This window comes from Equus caballus, chromosome 4 (assembly GCF_041296265.1).
Source record: "Equus caballus isolate H_3958 breed thoroughbred chromosome 4, TB-T2T, whole genome shotgun sequence".
NCBI lineage: Eukaryota > Metazoa > Chordata > Mammalia > Perissodactyla > Equidae > Equus > Equus caballus.
In genome coordinates, this window is record NC_091687.1 from 36,450,273 (window position 1) to 36,470,792 (window position 20,520).

Below are 20,520 nucleotides of genomic sequence, written 5' to 3' on the forward strand. Positions count from 1 at the left end.
CTTACCATTATGCATTGGTTTCTCTTTTATAAAAACGTAATTTGAAATTTATGACTGAAAAGCAGCAATGAAAACACTGTTTTTCCTTTTCCTGGGTTGGTGGCTGAATTTAGATAGAGAGGAATACAATAATTCATCAGATAGTTGTGAAAAGAGGTGCCACGTACAAAGGCCTTAGATAACCAATCCTTTGTGACTGGAGTATACATATTAACAACTGATGTATACACTTTTTCATTTTCCTTCTTATCTGCTTTTACATATTTTCAGATACAGAAAGTTCAGTACTTTTCCGCAGGAAGATTTACTTCTAAAAGGTTTTCCTACAATAATTTTGAAAAGTCTGGGAGAATAGGAGAACAAAGGCAGTTTTGTGTTTTGATTATTAGCTCTTAGAATATAGAAACTAACTGAAGTTCGGTTCATGGTGTCAAGATCCTGATTAGTTTTCTTCCCATTTGTTGCTTATTTAAGCCAGCTGGGTGATTATAAGCTAACGAAACTCTTTTTAAACAAGCTTTTCAAAACTTCTACAGCTGAGTGAGTTGTCCTTATCAAAGTTGTCACCGTGGGAGGCATTGCATTTATTATAATAACAGCCCTGTTGCTCAAAGCAATGTTAGATCTTTGGAGGAGGATCACTATCAAAGTCTATAGCACGTTTCTTTGAACCTTTTTAATGGTCGCATAACATCAGTAACTAAGGGCATATTTGAGTTTGGGAAACAGCCAACATCCATTCGCAATCATCTTGTCAATGAAAATAATCCATAACCAATCTATAAACGAAAACTTGGGTGAGTTTATTCTGAGCTAAAATGTGAGGACCATGGCCTGGGGCCTTTCTTCCCAAAGGAAGAAAGGGCACCAAAGAAGTGGGGTGTACAGAGTGGTTATAGACCCCCAAAGAGGACGTTTCACATAGGATTGAAATGTCCTTTTTACAATAGTTGCGAGACTGCTCTGTCGGCACAGTGATTGATGGACACAGCAGGTAGGTCTGCTGTCTAGGTGGACACAGCAAGGTGGCAGGTCTGCTGTCTCGAGCTGGGTGGTCACAGGTGAGCTGGGTGGTCCAAGGTGAGTGCAGCAATCAGTTCCTAGCCTAGGGAGAGATGCTTATCCTTAAGGAAATGCCAATGTGAGGGAAGTTGCACCTTATCTTAAGGGCATTTGTTCTTGCGATAGGAAATGTTTTTGTTTTTGTTTTTGTTTTTTCAATTTTTATTTTTTTCAGATGTACATCATATTTCAAATTCTGGATACATTACATCATGTTCACCACCCGAACACTAATTATAGTGCATCGCCTCACATGTGACCCCAGTCACCCCTTTTGCCCTCCCCCCTCCCCCCTTCCCCAATGGTAACCACCAGTCCAATCTCCAATGCTATGTGGGTTTTTTTTTGTCATTTTTATCTTCTACTTATGAGTGAGATCATATGGTATTTGACTTTCTCCCTCTGACTTATTTCACTCAGCATAATACCCTCAAGGTCCATCCATGTTGTCACAAATGGCTGGATTTCGTCATTTCTTATGGCTGAGTAGTAGTCCATCGTGTATAAATACCACATCTTCTTTATCCATTCGTCCCTCGATGGGCACCTAGGTTGCTTCCAAGTCTTGGCTATTGTGTATAATGCCGCAATGAACATAGGGGTGCAAGTATCTTTATGCCTTTGTGTTTTCAAGTTCTTTGGATAAATACCCAGCAGTGGAATAGCTGGATCATATGGTAGATCTATCCTTAATTTTCTGAGGATACTCCAAACTGCTTTCCATAGTGGCTGCACCAGTTTGCACTGCCACCAGCAGTAAACAAGGGTTCCCTTCTCTCCACACCCTCTCCAACATTTGTTGTTTCCTGTCTTGTTAATTATAGCCATTCTGACCGGAGTGAGGTGATACCTCATTGTAGTTTTGATTTGCATTTCCCTGATAGCTAATGATGTTGAGCATCTTTTCATATGCCTGTTGGCCATCTGTACTTCTTCTTTGGAGAAATCTCTGTTCAGATCTTTTGCCCATTTTCTAATTGGATTGTTGGTTTTTTTTGTTGTTGAGCTGTATGAGTTCTTTGTATATTTTGGATATTAACCCCTTATCTGATATGTGGTTTGCAAATATCTTCTCCCAATTGTTAGGTTGTCTTTTCGTGTTGTTGATGGTTTCCTTTGCTGTGCAGAAACTTTTTAGTTTGATGTAGTCCCATTTGTTCATTTTTTCTTTTGTTTCCCTTGCCCGGTCAGACATGGGACTTGAAAATATGCTGCTCAGACCAGTGTCATAGAGTGTACTGCCTATGTTTTCTTCTAGAAATCTCGTGGTTTCGGGTCTTACATTCAAGTCTTCAATCCATTTTGAGTTGATTTTTGTGCATGGTGCAGCCACTATGGAAAGCAGTTTTCCCAACACCATTTATTGAAGAGACTCTCCTTTCTCCATCGTATGCTCTTGGCTCCCTTGTCGAATATTAGCTGTCCATAAACGTTTGGGTTTACTTCTAGGCTCTCAATTTTGTTCCATTGATCTGTGTGTCTGTTTTTGTGCCAGTACCATGCTGTTTTGGTTACTATGGCTTTGTAGTATAATTTGAAATTGGGGAGTGTGATATCTCCAGCTTTGTTCTTTTTTCTCAGGAATCCTTTGGCTATTCGGGGTCTTTTGTTGTTCCATATAAATTTTAGGATTCTTTGTTCTATTTCTGTAAAAAATTTTGTTGGAACTTTGATAGGGATTGCGTTGAATCTGTAGATTGCTTTAGGAAGTATGGACATTTTAACTATGTTAATTCTTCCAATCCAAGAGCACGGAATAGCTTCCCATTTCTTTGCGTCTTCTTCGATTTCTTTCAACAATGTTTTATAGTTTTCGGTGTACAGATCTTTCACCTCTTTCTTTAAGTTTATTCCTAGGTATTTTATTCTTTTTGTTGCAATTGTAAATGGGATTGTATTCTTAATTTCTCTTTCTGCTACTTTGTTGTTAGTGTATAGAAACGCAACAGATTTTTGTACATTGATTTTGTATCCCGCAACTTGACTGTATTCCTTTATTATTTCTAAAAGTTTTTTAGTGGATTCTTTAGTGGAAATGTTAAAGCAGATATACAATGCATGTTCAACAGCCATGTCAGGCCGTTTTTGAAAAAACAAAGTCAGGCCGAATTAGGTTTACACCAAATGGCTTCCTCATATACTCCAATATATCCTATTGCTTGCCATTTCTATTTGTCTATCTTTTCACTAGTATGGATGATAGCCTGACTACTTATTATTCAGATGATATGGTTAGGAACTAATGAGACTGGTTTTCTTATGTTTAACATAAAATTGTCTCTGAAGGCAATTCCTAAAGGGAAATTGTAACAGAGTTTTGAGCAATTGCAGTATCACTGGTGTAATTGAAGAGGATCTCAAGATGACAGTTTTGAAAATGACAGCATTCAGCTGGCTATTTAGTTGTGTTATAATTTTTAAAAAAACCACTCATTAATTGTAACATTCTGGTATTGTGAAGAAACAAAGGCATTTTAGTGGAACCCAAATAAAATAGTTTGCCTTGGTGCAATTACCATTTGTACATTAAAAGTAATTGTAAATTGGCTGATGTTAGCTGAAAGTGGCCCTTGGAATTGAAAGATAGGTAAGAAAATGACAACCAATGGAATAGAATGAAATGTGTGAGAGCAGAAAGTCCTTTTAAGGACTTAGAGTTTTGAGACAAATGGAGAGATACAATTTTCTACCCTTTTGTGTCTGTTTCATGCTCATATTCCATAGATTTCTCTGGCTCAAGTTTATTGTAATAATTTTTCATCATAGGTATGGCAGATTGAACCCTTACATATATCTTTATTCCATTATAATGACAGTGAGGGCATAATAAACTCACAAGAACAAAGCAGATGAGAGACATGCATAAAATTTTGGAAGATGTAATAAAAATGGACAAATGGTAACTGACTTAACCGAATGGAAAAAGCGGACTCCTAATTACAACAAGAAGCAGAACCCGGGAAAGATTCTGGAGGTGGAGGCACCAGATACCTCAGAAAACTATGGTGTGGGACTGAAAGAGAAGGTGGGATATAGTAGCTTAAAAAGGCATTAAACGCTAAAACTTTGTTTTATAATGGGAAATCTGACAGTCACAGTTTTGTTTTATTTTGTTTTATATCTGTAAACGTATGGGAGAAGACAGATGTACCAGCAATAATCTTTTGGCTTAATGATTATTTATGCTTTACAGAAAACAGATATGTCTGTTTAAATATTATTAATAGGATAACTGATTAAATAAGGCAACTAAATAGAATTACAAACTTTTTAGAGGTTATACTTTCGTAGGTCATAACAACACTTTTTCATGTCTGGATTTTGGATAGGAGTCTATTGTTGGAAGTGTTTTCAAAGACTGTTTTATGACATAGATTAGTATTTGCTTTCCTGGTACTCTTGAAGAAGAAGGAATGTTTTCTCTCATCTTGACAAACTTTCACCAATAGTTGCAAGGGCCTATATTACCAAATCTAAGTATTGGAATTCCAATAGTTAGGGGGAAAAACGGGTTTGAAAAGCATGCGCTTATAATTTAGATTACCAGATATTTGAGGAGCTAACAAAAAAGAAAGAGATCAAAACAAATAAATGAAAAGAATTCAGCTGAAACAAAGAAGTTGCAGGGAACAGAAAAAAATTTAAAAAGCCAACCCAATAATAATATATTCAGAGAGAGAAATACTGCATCTATGAAACAAGAAATTGTGATTAAAAGTCTAGAGAAAAACAACTGGAAAAAATATCAGAAACAATAAAAATCAATAGAATGGTTGAATGATAAAGCTGGAAAAAAATGTCTCTCAGGAAACAGGACAAAAGGTAAAGAAATGGAAGATAAGAGAGAAAAGGTGGAACTGTGAGAGGATCAATCCAGGAGATTAAACATCTGACTAGTCGGAATTCCGTAGAGAGAGCAGAGAGAAAACAGAGAAAGGAAATTATCAAAAATTATTCTTGGGGCTGGCCCAGTGGCGTAGTAGTTAAGCTTGTCCGCTCTGCTTCAGCAGCCTGGGGTTTGCAGGTTCAGATCCCGGACACGGACCTACATACCACTCATCAAGCCATGATGGGGTGGTGTCCCACTTGGAAAAATGGAGGAAGGCTGGCACAGATGTTAGCTCAGGGCCAATCTTCCTCACCAAATAAAGAAAGAAAGAAAGAAAGAAAAATTATTCTTCTTAACTGAAGGGCGTGAATTTCTAGATTGAAAGAGCTCATTGAGTACCCGGGATGATGAATGAAAGAAGACACACGTAAAGACATGCAATTTTGAAGTTTTGGAATAGTGGAGATAAAAGAGAAGGTCAAAAAAGCTTTTCAAGAGAACCAGATCACATTGAAAGGTTCAGAATCAGAATAACATCAGATTTCTCATTAGTAATACTAGAAGCTGGGAGATAGTGGAGCTATGCTATGTAAATACTGAGGGATTTCTGTTCTTACAAATCCAAACCATCAATCAAAGGTGAGTTCTCGGGGCTGGCCTGGTGTTGCAGTGGTTAAGTTTTCACATTCTGCTTTGGTGGCCCGAGACTTGCCGATTCAGATCCCGGGTGCAGACCTATGCATAGCTTGGCAAGCCATGCTGTGGCAGGCGTCCCACATATAAGGTAGAGGAAGATGGACACGGATGTTAGCTCAGCACCAGCCTTCCTCAGCAAAAAGAGGAGGATTAGCAGCAGATGTTAGCTCAGGGCTAATCTTCCTCAAAAAAAAGGTGAGTTCTCAAAAAATGTGCATGCAAGTTCTAAAATAAATGAACATCATGTATTCTTCTTTGAAAGGTACTGGAGACTGGGACTCAGTCTCCAGTAGTAAGACTGGATTAAAGAAGGAAGATCAAGAAAGATGAAGATGTGAGATATAGAAAACTGGTTTACAACAAGGAGAGAATCAAAAGGAATTTCCAGGATTGTGTGAAGAGAAATTCTAAGATTACAGCTGTACAGTAAGCCTAGACTGCAGTTAGTCCAGATATGAGCAGGGTGATGGAAGGCCACAGGAGGGATGTAGCTAAAAAAAAAAAAAAAAAAAAGGAATTGATAGAGTACCTGATGTGTTTGACCATATTGAAGCTTTCCAGTTCTGTGGAAAAGTCTGGAGCTGATTTAGTGACGTGTGTAGAAAACTAATTAAAAAGAGAAGAAAAATATGGGAGAAGGGAAAGTATGTGTTGAGCTTGGGTTTAGTTGGTCGAGAGGATGAGCTCTGGAGTTAGGCTCTCTGAATTTGAATCCTGGCTCTACCACTTACTACTACCCTTGTACTCTTGAGTAAGTTACTTACCTCTTTGTGCTTCAGTTTCCTCATCTGTGCAGAGGTACTAATAATACCTACTCAACAAGGTTGTTGTGAAGATCAAATGAGTTAATGCATGTGAAGCCGTTAGATCAGTTGTGTTAGTAATCATAGTAGTAGTAAGGGCTCAAAATTGTTAACTGTTATTTTTTATTATTGCTATTAATTTTAAAATTAAAAAAAATTAAGAAGTTTGAGCATACTTCTTTTTGAAAAATGTGGTGATGGATACCCAGAAGAAACTGTTTAATAAACAACAACAACAAAAGCTTTAATGACATAGTGCCACTGAAGGTGAAATTTTTAAACATTTTGGTGCATTTACTTCCTGTTGTTTTTTTCTGTGCATTGTTTTATTTATATAATTGTTATATTCTCTCTGTATAATTTCATGTACTGCTTTTTTTATCTTAAGCATTTTCCCTGTTATTACTAACTCTTCTTAAAAGTTTTTGTCTACTTCATTATTTTCTACTAAGTGAATGGAAAATAATTTGCTCAACCTATCATCTATTTTTATATATTTAAGTTGTTTTGTAAGTAATTTTGAGTTGATGGCTTTGTGAAATACATTTAAATTTAGTTTTATTATTTTTATGAAATTATATATATAACTTTTTTCTTTAGTTTCTTAAATTTAATGTATATTTATTATAGAAATTTTAGATAACGTGTAGAAGTAAAACAACTAAAATTAATGTAATAGTAATCTAATTACCCAGAGATAAGCACTGCTAACATCTTAATGTATGCTTTTTTCCTTTCCTTCATACATATATATTTTTATTTCTTTTGCAAAGTTTGGAACTTTTCTTAAGTACATATTATGAACATATTTTAATATCTTCAATGACAAGAGTGTTCAATTGTAAATTTTTGTACCTTGTTTATTTAATTCCTTCTCTGTGTTATTTCCAGTGTTTCACCATGATAATATTGTAATGACAATCTTTATAGCTAAACATCTGTACATACTAAAAATTATTTCCTTAGGTTAAATTCTTAGAAACAGAATGGCAGTTTCAAAAAGGTGTACATTCAATGTGTACTGTCAAACTGCCCTCCATGAAAGTGTTAAAAACGTCTATGCTCATAGTGTTTTTGCTAGTGGTTCCCTGGTAGCCATGTCAAAACTAGGTTTTCTAAGGATAGTGATTTTTAAAATGAGGTTAAAATATCTTCTGTATTTATAGTTATTTTCCTTCATTAGATTCTTGAGTACAAAGAATACCAGAATTTTAAGACTTTTACTAAATTTTGAAAGACTGCTTTCTCATAATAGGGCAATAATTGACCATCATTAACAGTAGATGATAATGCCTGTTAACGTGTGTTCTCACTAAGGATGGGGCTGTTATATTCTTCACAGTGATGATTAGGGAAACATTGACAGGTTGCAGAATAGATCATAAGCATTGCAGCAATCCAGGCAAGGTATCATGGTGGTTCAGACCAGGGTGGTGGCAATGGAAGTGGTAATATTATGGCTATATTTTGAAAACAGAATTGACAGAATTTGCTGATCAATTAGATATGGAATGTGAGAGAAATTGAGGAGTCGCTGGTCACTCTTTGGTTTTTGGCAAGGAGACCTGGAAAGATGAAGTAGCCATTTATAAAGATGGGAAGACTGTAGGACTATTTGTCAAGCAAGGTCAGGAACTCAAGTTTGGACATAAGTGTGATATGCTTATTTGATAAGCAGGAGGAGATGTTGAGTATATAGTTGGGTATGCAATTCTGGAGTTCAGAAGAGAATTCCAATCTGGAGATATAAATCTGAAGATCATCAACATATAGTTGTTGGGGCTGGCCCAGTGGCCTAGTGGTTAAGTTTGTGTGCTCTGCTTCAGCGGCCTAAGGTTTGCAGGTTCAATCCTGGGCATGGACCTATAACACTACTCATCAAGCTACATGGTGGTGTCCCATATACAAAATAGAGGAAGATTGCCACAGATGTTAGCTCAGGGCCAGTCTTCCTCACACACACACACACACACACAAAACCCCCAAAAACCCCCAGAACATAAAATTGTTATTTAAGGGATGACATTAGATGGAATAACCAAGGAAGTGAGTGTAGAAAGAAAAGAGAGGAGGATCAAGGACTGAACCCCAGGGCACCACAATGTTTACAGATTAAGGAGATGGGAAGAAACTAGCAAAGGAGACTGAGAAGAAGCAGTAAGAGAAGTAGGAGAAAAACTAGGAGAGTGTGGTGCCTGGCAGGAAATCTAAGGAAATATTTCCAAGAGGAGGCTGTGATCCACTGTGTCAAATGTTGCTTATAAGTCAACCTAGAGGTCAAGTAAGATGAGGACTTAAAATTGACCATTAGATTTAGCAACATGGAGGTAGGTAATTAGTGACTGATAAGCATTTTGGTGAAGTGATGTGGTGAAAATCTGATCAGATGGGTTCAAGAGATAAGGGAGGAGGGAAAGGAAAGACGTTGACTATGGGTAATTCTCTTGAGTGGTTTTGCTTGATGAACACAAGGAAATGTAGCAGTAGTTGGACAGGGAAATGACGTGATGAAAATTGTTTGTTTTTGTAAATGGGAGAAATAACAGTTTATACAGTGATGAGAAAGATCTAGTATAAAGGAAGAGTTTGATGATACAGGAGAGGGAGGAATATCTGGTGTCATGTCCTTGAGTATGCAAGAAAGGATGGATTGTGGTGCATGAATTGGGGAATTGGCTTTGGATAATTGCATGGACAGCTAAGCACTAGAACAGGGGGGAAGGCTGAGCATATAAGTGTAGATGCTGGTAGCTGCAGAGGTACGGTGGTGAGAGTCTGTGGAACTTATCTTTTGATTGCCTTTTTCTCAGTGGTATAGGCAACAAAGTCATCTTCTCAAAATAGATGGGGAGTAGATGTTGAAAATTTGAAGAGAGAGGCAGAAGGCTTGAAATGGTATTGAGACAGAGTTGGGAGAGTGAATGTCCTAGGAAAGTGGAGTATGATTGCCAGGCAGCTTTAAGGGACCCCTTGAGGTTAGTGTCCATCATGGTAAAGTGAGCACAATCAGCATGATGATATGTTGTTCTTTAGCTTCATTCAGTTGCACTGAACAAGCATAGAGCTGGTAAAGAGTTTTTAACCAGGATTGGTTTAGCCAAGGGAGAATCACATAGTAAGAGATGGGTAGGGAGATTTGTGAAGCTTGAATATTAAGGTTGAATTTAAGCTGATCGAGAAAGGGAGTGAGACATGGGAGAGGTGAGGCACAGTGAAGTGATAGTAAGTCCAAAAGTTATGGATCTTATTGGGGTCAAAGGATTGAAACAGGGTGTTGAAAGAGAAAACTAGAATGGATGGAGTGGTCAGAAAATGAGAAGCTTGAAATGGAGAATATAGTAGGTGAAAGGTGGATGAGTGAGGTAGAGTGGTGGAGATCATTGGAGGAGATGAAGTCATGGAGTTGGAAAGTCAGAAAGGGTCACCTAAGTAGGCATCTGAATCATCAATAATTACAACAGGAGTGGTATTGGTGAGTGAGGGAATGAGGGGAAGTGACTAGGAATCTATAAAAGGCTACAAGGATCAGAGATATGTGGTCTAGCCTGCTGATGTGAGATACAGAGTGGGGTGATTTTTAGTGGAATGAGGGAGAATGGTGACATGGCAATGAGAAGCAAGAAGGGTATCTAACTCCCCACCTCACCAGACCCTGTTATTAAGGACATGCAGCCCCCTCTTACGTGGGTGCAGGAGAAGCAATTCCTACAGTGGAGAGCAGGTTCTGAGAGTAAGATGGTGAAGGAAATATTCAAAGAAGAGTTTGGAGATAGGAGATTTTGCTAATGACCATGTGTGAGTTCCAGAAGGCATCAAAGGGGAAATGGGAGCAGTGGGAGAAGGGGACAGAGCCATATGGGGATTAGAGATTTGGACATGGGATGATTTGGGAGCCTGAGCTTCTTGAAGTGACAGACACGAACTAGAATAAAGGGTCTGATTAGGTTAATCTTGATCATTCTAAAGCAGATTGCCATGATGAGGCTGTGCATGTTGGTGGTAGCTGGATGCTCTCTTGCCAGGAACAGGTAGAATTTGGGACTCCTACTTGACTCCAGTTTATGAAATCATGCAGGTGGGGGTGGGGAGCAATCTTATTTGGAGCACTGGGCTCTTCTTGACTTCTGATGATGGAGTCTGGCTGAGAGATATGGTCATGCTCCCAGAATGTGGATGTGAAGAGGAAGGAGACAAAGAAGGAAAAGATGCTAATTAGGTGGATGGCTATCTATAGAGAGAATTTCAGGCTAGCTCTACCTTGCTGAGTCTAATTTTCAAGTAATTAATATTATAAAAATTGAAATCTTTAATTAACATAAATAATTTATTTGAACCACACCTAAGAATTTCAACTTTAAAAATACCAAAATCTCCCATTTATAGAGTGCTTGTAGGAAATAAAAGTAAATTTTGAAGTAAGTCTGGAAATCTTCTTCTCAAAAAATTTGTCCTTGATTTGGCTGTAAGGGAGAGGAATATGTCTCCCTTTGTTGGTGATCTGCCGTAAGATTCACCAGGGGCTCCTTTTAATTGTTTTGCTGTAGTGTGTTCCCTGGTATCTTTGGCTTTCAAAGTGGTAATGAGTCACAATGATCAGAATGTGCCAACACATCATTATGTGTTAATAGACTTTTACTAGAATATTTGTAGACAATTATACTTTCATGTCCTAGTAACATTTTTTTTGTATATCAGAGTAAACCTAGGAGAGTTCTGATTCGGTAGGTCTAGGGGTGCTCAGGCATTAAAAAAAAAAATCTGTGATTCCGTTTCAAAGCCAGGTTTGAAAAACTTTGCTTTAGTAAGAATAAAGATTCTATAAAACGAATCTAATAGGGGCCATCCCTGTGGCTGAGTGGTTAAGTGTGCGCGCTCCACTTCAGTGGCTTGGGGTTTCTCCAGTTCAGATCCTGGGTGCGGACATGGCACCGCTCATCAGGACACGCTGAGGCAGCATCCCACATAGCACCACCAGAAGGACCTACAACTAGAATATACAACTATGTACTTGGGGGCTTTTGGGAGAAGAAGCAGGAGGAGCGGGGAGGAAGAGGAGGAGGAGGAGGAAGAGGATTGGCAACAGATGTTAGCTCAGGTGCCAATCTTTGAAAAAAAAAAAAGGAGACAATATTAATGACAATGCCCATCTCAACTCTCACCAAATCACATTTACTGAATGTCTTGGTCCTAACATGCACACTGAAAGCTTCCTGAAAATGTTCATCAGATTATGACTTTCTCCATAGAACATAACTAAAATAGCCTCACCTTTAGGCACAAAGGTATACAGAAAATCTCTTGTATGTGCATAAACAGGAAAGGAATTTTCATGTTTATAAATTGGAAAATAATAAAATGAAACTTTCATTTAAAGGGCAGATCTTGGATAAGCTTTTAATCCACTTTTGTAGTTTCCTTTTAATTTAGTTTAAACAAAAAAGGAATTCTAAATACTGGTTATTATGTACTCAGGATATAGACAATAATTCTGGCACAAAACAAAGCTGAAGAATGGATAATTAATTCTCAGTGGTATGAAAGTCCAGGACATTTATCTGTTTTCTGTAGTGGGGATTCTCAGCAAAGACGTTAGTTTGCCAAAAGGATCTGGAAGGTTAATGTTTGGCTAGATAGAGTAAGAAAATAAAAGAGATATGATTAAATGGGGGAAGGCTACACAGTATGGAGAGAATAGGAAGTGTTTTCTTTAAAAAACTTACTAAGCTTATAATTTCTTATTCTTCTTAAGTCTTCTGTTTTCCCAGTTCTGTTCTTCTGAAAAGCTTTTCGTAGCTTAAATACCTAATGAAATCTCTAATTTTCCATTGTGACCCATAACCTATGGGACTTTTTCCTATTCACTGGATGGATTATAATCGTATTTGAAGCTGTTATGATTCTTTTATATTTACATTTTCCAAAATAAGTTACATTGTGCTCATTTGGAAACTGCTTTAAGGAAAACAGGATGTTAATTTTGTACAGTATAACAATCATTGAATGTTAGAATAAGAAGGCATGATCAGCCTATTGTCTTACAATGTATTATTTTGTACAATTCTGTGGGTTGACGGGGCAGTTCTGCTTTATGTAGTATTACCTGGGACACTATTATATCTGGAAGATCCAGAATGGCCTCAATCACACAGGTGGAAATTGGTGCCAGCGTTGACTGGGAATTCAACTGGGGCTGTCAACTAAGAACTTTGGTTCTCTAAAAGGGTCTTGTTATGTGGCTGTGTGGGCTTCCTTACAACATGGTGCCTGGATTCAAAGACTGAGAGTTCTAAATGCTTGAAAGTGGAAGCTGCAGATCTCATATTACACATTATCACTTCTGCCTCGTATTTGACACAAGATCAGCTCATATTCAAGGAGAGGACAGTGGTCTCCACTTCACCATGAGAGGAGTGACAGAGAATTTGTAGCCATCATTAAGCAAACACAGTCCATCCTTTGACCGCAAATTATTTACATTTCTCACATATGCAAAATGTGCTAAATTCCTCCAAAGACTCCTGAAAAATTTCTTTCCATTATAGTATCAGGCTCAAACTTGAGGCTCGGGTTCTCAATCACCTGAATCAGGTCCCTGTGTGAATAAGACTTCTTAGGTGAAGTAAACTGAGGTACAGACCCTTGAACTAAAAAGACAAATCTATTTCACACAGCCTCAAGATACAATGAGGAGACAAGGACAGGATAACTGTAGTATATATTCCTGTTTAAATGGGGGAAATAGGGGGTACCTATTGATCACTGGTCCATTGAAATTGTGATATTCAGTCAGGTGTATGTCCCTAGTTGTCCCTGTTTGGGAAGAGGGAATGTATGTTGATTAAGGCTCTGTTCTGCTTCCTGGGAGTGGTTCCCTGTGGTTCTTAGCTCTACTTTCTGAGTCACCATTTCTTTTCTGTAAGAAATGGCCCAAGCTTTAATCTAAATATCTCTCTAGGTCTGCTTCCTGAATGTAAAAGGTTTGAACTGTTTATTTTGATCCAGGCTGGTGGTGGTTCCAGTGGTGGGTTTCATGTGAATCTCATTAGGATTTAACTCATTAGACAAAACCCCGTCCACAAATCTTTTTGATATAGGCCCCTCTCTACTTTGAACTGTGAGTTAAGATGCTATGGGACAATGTCCTTAAGATTCTTAGAAGCCTTTTTTGTTGAGGTGAGAATGTCTAAGAGTCATACCTTTAAGATTCTTAGAAACTCTTTTGTCTAACCGAGGATCTAAGAGGCAGGCCCTTAAGAATCTTAGAAACTCTTTTATATAGATGATATAGTCTAGGCAAAGCAGCCTTGAGTCTTTCTGAGGTCTTAAAGGGTGTTACAATCACACCGTTGACTTGATCTTGAACTTGAGGTCACATTTTACTGGCAGCCCCTTGGATTCAGTCTTTGCTCTGAGGCTATTTCTTTGAAAATCTATTGCTAGTTCAGGTTTCTTTGTTCATTTGTGTCTTTCTTATGCATTTTTATTGGGAATACTGTAATGATATGTCCTTAGTGCATCACTTCAGGAGGACATGATTTTGATTTCTTCCATTGTTGGTGATGTTAACTATGATCACTTGGTTAAGGTGATGTCCTCCAGTTCTCTTCACTGTAAAGTTATTACTAGGATACATTTTGAATGTAGGATAGTGTATTGGGATTTGGCTGAGAGAGTTATACGTTAGCCATGTTGAGTTTGAAATGCTTGTTTGACATCCCAGTAGAGACTAGTTCAGAAACGGGCGTTGGTAGATTGGAAAGATAAAGCAGTCCTTTTCTGTTTCCATTTCTGTGAATTCAGAAGTGAGGACATCAGCAGGGAGTGATGATGAGGAAATCCTTTGGAGATTTGAGGTTAGAAAAGCTTGGAAGGGTCTTAGAGTAAATTGACCAGGAAAATGTAGTGGACTTATAGCAGTGTGGCACTAAGGGGAACTGCTTGGTAATTGTGGTCATAAATTCAATATATGACCTTTCAGGATGTTCTACTTCTTGGGGTCAGACTTTGATTAGTAGAAGAGGTAAGTTTTGCTATGCTTGAGGTTTGGCCAAGTGAATTTAGTGGAGAAAGAGGAGTAAGGAAGTTAGAGTGCGTACAAGGGAGTGATTATTATGACGGATCATGGAATATAAACAAATTAGATGGAAGAGGCAGTGAAGGACAGTGAAAAAGTGGTAGGCAGGGACAATGGTTTAAAAGTTTCCAAACAGTTGAAGTAAGAGTTCTAGAGAAAGATGGGTAGGAGGTGATGAATAGGGAGTGGGGTGATTGAAAGCAGAATTTGGGAGACATTTCTCTGGTTTAATCCCCTGCCAACTTTATAAATAAATTTTTATTATCTCCATTTTAGACATGGACAAATTATGTTCATAAAGATTAAATAACTTGGCCAAGGTCACGCAGCTAGTAAATGGCAGAGTTTGAATAGGAAATAAAAATATTTGCTTTTGTTTTTAAATTCCAAAACCTTTGTACTATACCAGCTGCCTCTGATTCATGACAGTTGCCTGCAAGACAAGGGATAATCATTATTATGACTGAAAATGTTTACATTGTATTTGTTTTGCTTATTCCAGGCTTATTATGGCACGCAAATGAAAAAAAAGCCCTCAGAATACATTTCTAGTTTTAAAAACATCTCCTTACTTGCTTTAGAAAATGAGTGGCCTTTAGTATTTGATTGAAAATGATTTTCATTTTTGTCTTTCAGAATTCACAAAGAAGCATTCACACATCAACTTTGAGTAAGCTGTTAACATGGAGTGAATTCTACCCTATCAATTTACAGAAAAATAAAATTTCCCATGTTAAAGAGATCTTCTATTTTTATACACTTAAAATTATTTAAGTAGATCCCTACTTAACAATAAATGATCTAAGGAAAAGAATGTAAGATAGTTTTGATTATCTCTACTTTAGGAGACTTCAAGAAAATTTACTTAGGTTCTAAGTTGATGATAGTAAGGATTTCATGCTTTAGTAGAGGAAAAAGTGACATTTTAGATAGAAGGTTTTTCAGCCTAATAATTAAAATAACAATACTTAGCAGACTTCTACCATACCACAAACAAAAAAAACCAAATTGCATGGGCTGTTTTTTGTTTAAATTACATTGAGCTCTTTCCAGCAATACTTGTAGGTAAAGAGGCTTGATTGAAATAGCTGATAATTCCTGAGCTGAGTTTTCTCTGTTGTAATTACATTCCTGTGGTGACTCATACTCTTGTAATTCCTAGATTTTATAATTCAAAGGAAAATATTCCCTTGAAATTTGAAAACCTGGAAGACTCAAAAGTTCTGGTGGGGGTTGACTCATGTGGCAGAGATGGAGAAAGGATCCCACAGATATCCAGCCTCAGGGATGGGCTCTTAAGCAGCAGAGACTTGAGGCTTTCACTCTGGTATTCACCACTGGCGCAACTCAGTTTCTCTCAAGTGTCTGCTTATTTTTGACTTTCTGTTTCTCTTTCCTTCATCGGCTGGTTGATTTTTTCTCACTTTAGTAGTTCAGATTCCCAAGAGAGGGAGCCTGGCTGGCTCTGCTAATAAACACTACCTGTGTATGGTAATTTTTCTCTCCCACTTCTGAGGAAGTTGTTTGAGACTGATAGCAAGGTTAGGGGACAGTCTTTTGCCAACATCTGGCTAGTGCCTCTCCTGTTTGAGGCATGGCTTTGGATAACAGGGTAGGTATGGATGGTAGAGCAATGACAAGTTTTGCTTGAGGCAGATTTTTACTATGCAGCTTCACTATTTTGTTAGAAGCCTTTGGAAATTTGTGTAATATGTGACACACCCATGACAAAACAACAACTATCAGTTGGCTGTACAACAGCTATTCTCTCTATCACTCTCCTTCCCCCTAATATTGTTCAATTCTTTGTGAGTAGTTATGTCCATGGGAGGCCACGGGGGAGGAGAACCTTGACTGTTCAAAGACAAAGGTCTCTGTGAAAGGATTGGCTTTGGTGTGACCGGTAATGTAATTCTGGCAAAACATACTTGGGAAGATGAATGCTAGGGGCTTTTCGTGAAAAGTTTACTGACTCTTAAAGAAATAGAAGGCTTTTTTACCTTGGGATATTTTTATCTGCATGGGATGCTTAGAATTGCGGCAGCCATGTTAGGGTCATGAGAGGTGCCAGTTAAGAGAATAGGCCACCCACCATTCTGATGGCAGAGCGGAGGCATGAACCTACTCCTGGTTTCATTAATGGTGCTGGAACTGCCCTGTTGTTGGATAGAAAATTTCTTTGATCCAGTGGTTGCCTACAAGTATACCACCAGGCAAGCTATCCCAGAAGTAAGGGAACAGCAAGCCCCCACAGACCAAATTAAAATCTTCAAATCACATGGTTTGCTAAATCAGTTTAAAGTTTAAATTTAAAGCAAGAGGAAAGAAATGGGTAGGTTAGCACACTTAGGATAGGGTGCAAGTGCAGTGGAAGGACATTCCAGCTAATCCTGGAGTACACAGTGTTCATATGTCCTGCTTCTCTTTCTGCTGCCTCTACCTTCCCTGCTGATGGTGTGATTACAAGGACCAGAGCTGAGGTTTGGGCAAGCCTCATGGATGGAAGGTAGCCTGAGCTAATGACAGCCACTTGCTGTATCTGAGAGTCACAGGGACAACTATGCTTGGTCAGGAGTGGTACCCTGCGAATTAGCTTGATGAACAGTCATGAATTCTATTTGTCTGTTTTGTCTGAGAAAACATAGGGCAGGAATGGGTGTCAGCAGGGATTCTTAATCAGGGTGATTTTACCCCCCAGTGAAATGTCTGGAGACATTTTTGATTGTCATGACTGGTGTGTCTGTATGTGTGTGATGTTGCTGGCATCTAGTAGGTAGAGGTCAGGGGTGCTGCTAAACATGCTGCAATGCATAAGACGCTCCCCAAGACAAAGAATTATCTGGCCTGAAATGTCAGTAGTGTGGAAGTTGAGACACCCTGGGTGTCACCAATAGGTGGTTGGATTAAGACCTCGTAAATATCAAGGGCTTATGTGTACTGTATCCTGGATATTTTAGTGTCTCTTGTATGTTTATTATGTCGTGGACATTTGTTACCCAGGTGCCTCATGAATATTAGGTATCTTTTGGTCATCCATCCCTTTCTATCAATGTGGAACACGTACATGATCTTCTTACTTGTAATTTACACATCCTATGCATTCTGCCCATGTCTAATAAAATTTTGCTTTCTAGCTGTGTGTCTATACTTAAAACATCTTAAAAGTGTTTGCCTATATTTTATAAACTTCAAATTTATTCATCTACAGGAATTGAAGATTTGCAAAAGCAGATTCACATGACACCTGCCCTAGAATTTCTAATAAGAAATAGGATATAAATGTCCTGATTTTAAGCCGCTTTTAGTTGTGTTTTCTGCAACTTGCAGCTTAGAGCATCATAGCTGGTTCCCCCATAAAGTCGATAGGAAAATATATTCCAAAGATAAATGAAACAAGGACTTAGACTATGATTATAGGTTTCCTAAGTGGTAATGTAAGCATCAGATACTATAGGAAACTGATTATGGGCCCTGCAGGACTGTAACGTTTGTTTGATCATTCTGTTTACATTTCAAGCAACTGTAGGCATGGTGCTTATCATGGTAGGCCTGTGTGCTCAGAAATTCACGTTTTTAATGATTGGGACAATTTTGGCTTGGTGACCTTCAGAACACTAGGAAAAAGTTTTTTTGGTTGGCTGAATGTCTCTTAATAGCGTAGTAGATTTAGAAATTTACAGTTTCTTGTATTATTTTTATTAATGTTAATTTTATTTATATTTTAGTACTTTAAAAATTTAAAGACTTTAAGACTTTTTGAGGAAGTTGTGTCTTGAGGTACCTCCATGAAAGGGGAAATTTTTTTCACATTTATGGAATTAAACAGAAGCATATTTAAGATGATGTAAACATTTAAAAATTATACAAGAAGGTTGTTGTTCAGGAGAGATTTCAAAAGAGATTGTTTTAAAATGCTGAAGATAGGGGCCGGCCTCGTGGCATAGTTGTTAAGTTTGTACTCTCTGCTTTGGCAGCCCTGGGTTCTCCAGTTTGGATCCGGGTGTGGACCTACACACCTTTTATCAAGCCATGCCGTGGTGGCATCCCACTCACAAAATAGAGAAAGATTGGCACAGGTGTTAGCTCAGCGACAATTTTCCTCAAGCAAGAAGATGAAGGTTAGCAATAGATGTTAGCTCGGGGCCAATCTTCCTCACCAAAAAAATAAAATAAAATGATGAAGGTATATTTCTTTAGTTTCTTCTAAGTTTCTTTACCAGTTTTTAATTTTTTGGTGCGATGGAAGCTAGTATTTTGTTAGATAAAATATCACACATAGCACATTCAAAATGGTAAGGTATGGTAGCAAATCAAACCTATTTGATAAAAGGCCAAAGTAAAAAAGGAAGAATAAAATGTCTTAAAAATAATGGTTGCTCATGGTAGTTGCCTAGAATTGCTGAACCTGATCAGTGGAATCAGCTCTGCTAAGCAATGGAATGATGGGTGATTTCTTCATTTTAACCTTGTATCCTTTTAGAAGTACTAGGTTGTGTGTGTGTGTGTGTGTGTGTGTGTGTGTGTGTGTGTGTGAGAGAGAGAGAGAGAGAGAGAGAGAGAGAGAGAGAGAGAAAGAGAGATCTATAAAGTTTTGTTTTTGTTTTAAAATCTGGAGTAAAGAATCATTAAAGCTGGTATGTATAAATGATGGCCATTTTCAAATGACTTACATTTTCAAGGTCCTCTTTACTCATCATTTCTTTTGTTGCAGTGATTTGCTGTCCTCTGGATACATAGAGAGACACATCGAATATGGAGGGAAGACTGTGGAAGTTAAAGTAAGTAAAATTTTCCTCCTTCTTGGGGAAATCTTTTGAGAATCTTTTCAGTACTGATTATGATTTTAATTTTCAGTGATCCTTCTAATGTACAGTTTTGGGGTTCTGTATTTCAGAATTCATCAAGAAAGTGTATCACCCACTTGTGAAAAAAAGAAACCCCTTCAGTTAAAGAAAAAGAATACTTGGTGTCCTATAGGAATTGTTGGAGTTACATTTTTTTTTTTTAAGATTTTATGTTTTTCCTTTTTCTCCCCAAAGCCCCCTGCTACATAGTTGTATATTCTTAGTTGTAGGTCCTTCTAGTTGTGGCATGTGGGACGCTGCCTCAGCGTGACTCGATGAGTGGTGCCATGTCTGCGCCCAGGATTCGAACCGACAAAACACTGGGCTGCCTGCAGCAGAGTGCACGAACTTAACCACTGGGCCACGGGGCCCACCCCATTGGAGTTACATTTTGTGAGATTAGTATAGCTAGCTGCAAGTAGTTCTCTTCTAGATGATGTCACAGGGAATAATTTCTGAAATTTGTCTTTAAGGTTAGCACTGAGAACCAAGAGGTGAAATCTTGGGTCCAAGATCGGTGCACAGCTTTGCATTCAATTGGGAAAGACTTCCTCTGGAAAAATTATAAACTTATTAGGTCTAAAGGGAAGTCTCAGGGAGTTTTAAATCCCTAGAGACAGAAATCTCAGGATACTGGTTCTTGTCAGGTAAGCTCTGAAAAGATTCCACACAAATAAAAGCTTCTTCCAATTACAGGCATAAGACTGTGCATATTTTTTCCAGTCTACTGATGATGTAATTTGAGGGCGTATGAGACCAGACCCTGCGTAATGGTTTCTTTAGGCCCGATGTACAATACTGTGAGTTTTTAGCTAAGTGTTTATTTTCTTTTGAAAAGTGTGCAATCTGTTCTGCCTTCTCAGAATTATAATGCCATTTATATGTATTTGCTTCCTTTTTTGATTATAAGTTTTACACGTACTCATTTTAGAGAACTTGTAAGTAGAGAAAAATATATCAAAAAAGGAAAAGTCATGCATAAACTCATCACTGAGAGGTAAACTTTATTTTCATTTTATTGTGTTTCCTTCTAGTGTTTTTCTGTCCTGTGCATATGTTTATATTTTCACTTTTTACATAATTGGTATCGTATATATCTACAGTATTGTGTCTTGCTTTTTAAAACTAAACATTGTATCATATTGTAAACTTTTTCTCAAGTTATTTTCCTTAAAGTCTATATTCACTGCTTTCAATTTAAATATATTACTG

General features: G+C 37.8%; 1 protein-coding gene across 28 annotated transcripts in view; it reads left to right on the forward strand.

Moving 5' to 3' along the window:
* The window catches only part of ADAM22 (ADAM metallopeptidase domain 22), a 246,726-nt gene that overhangs the window by 111,239 nt on the left and 114,967 nt on the right, over positions 1-20,520 (forward strand). For all 28 annotated transcript variants that reach the window (XM_070265632.1, XM_070265620.1, XM_023639119.2 and 25 more), the window contains exon 4: positions 19,176-19,242. In XM_070265632.1, coding sequence (XP_070121733.1) covers positions 19,176-19,242 — 67 coding nt within the window. The remainder of the gene's footprint in view (positions 1-19,175; positions 19,243-20,520) is intronic.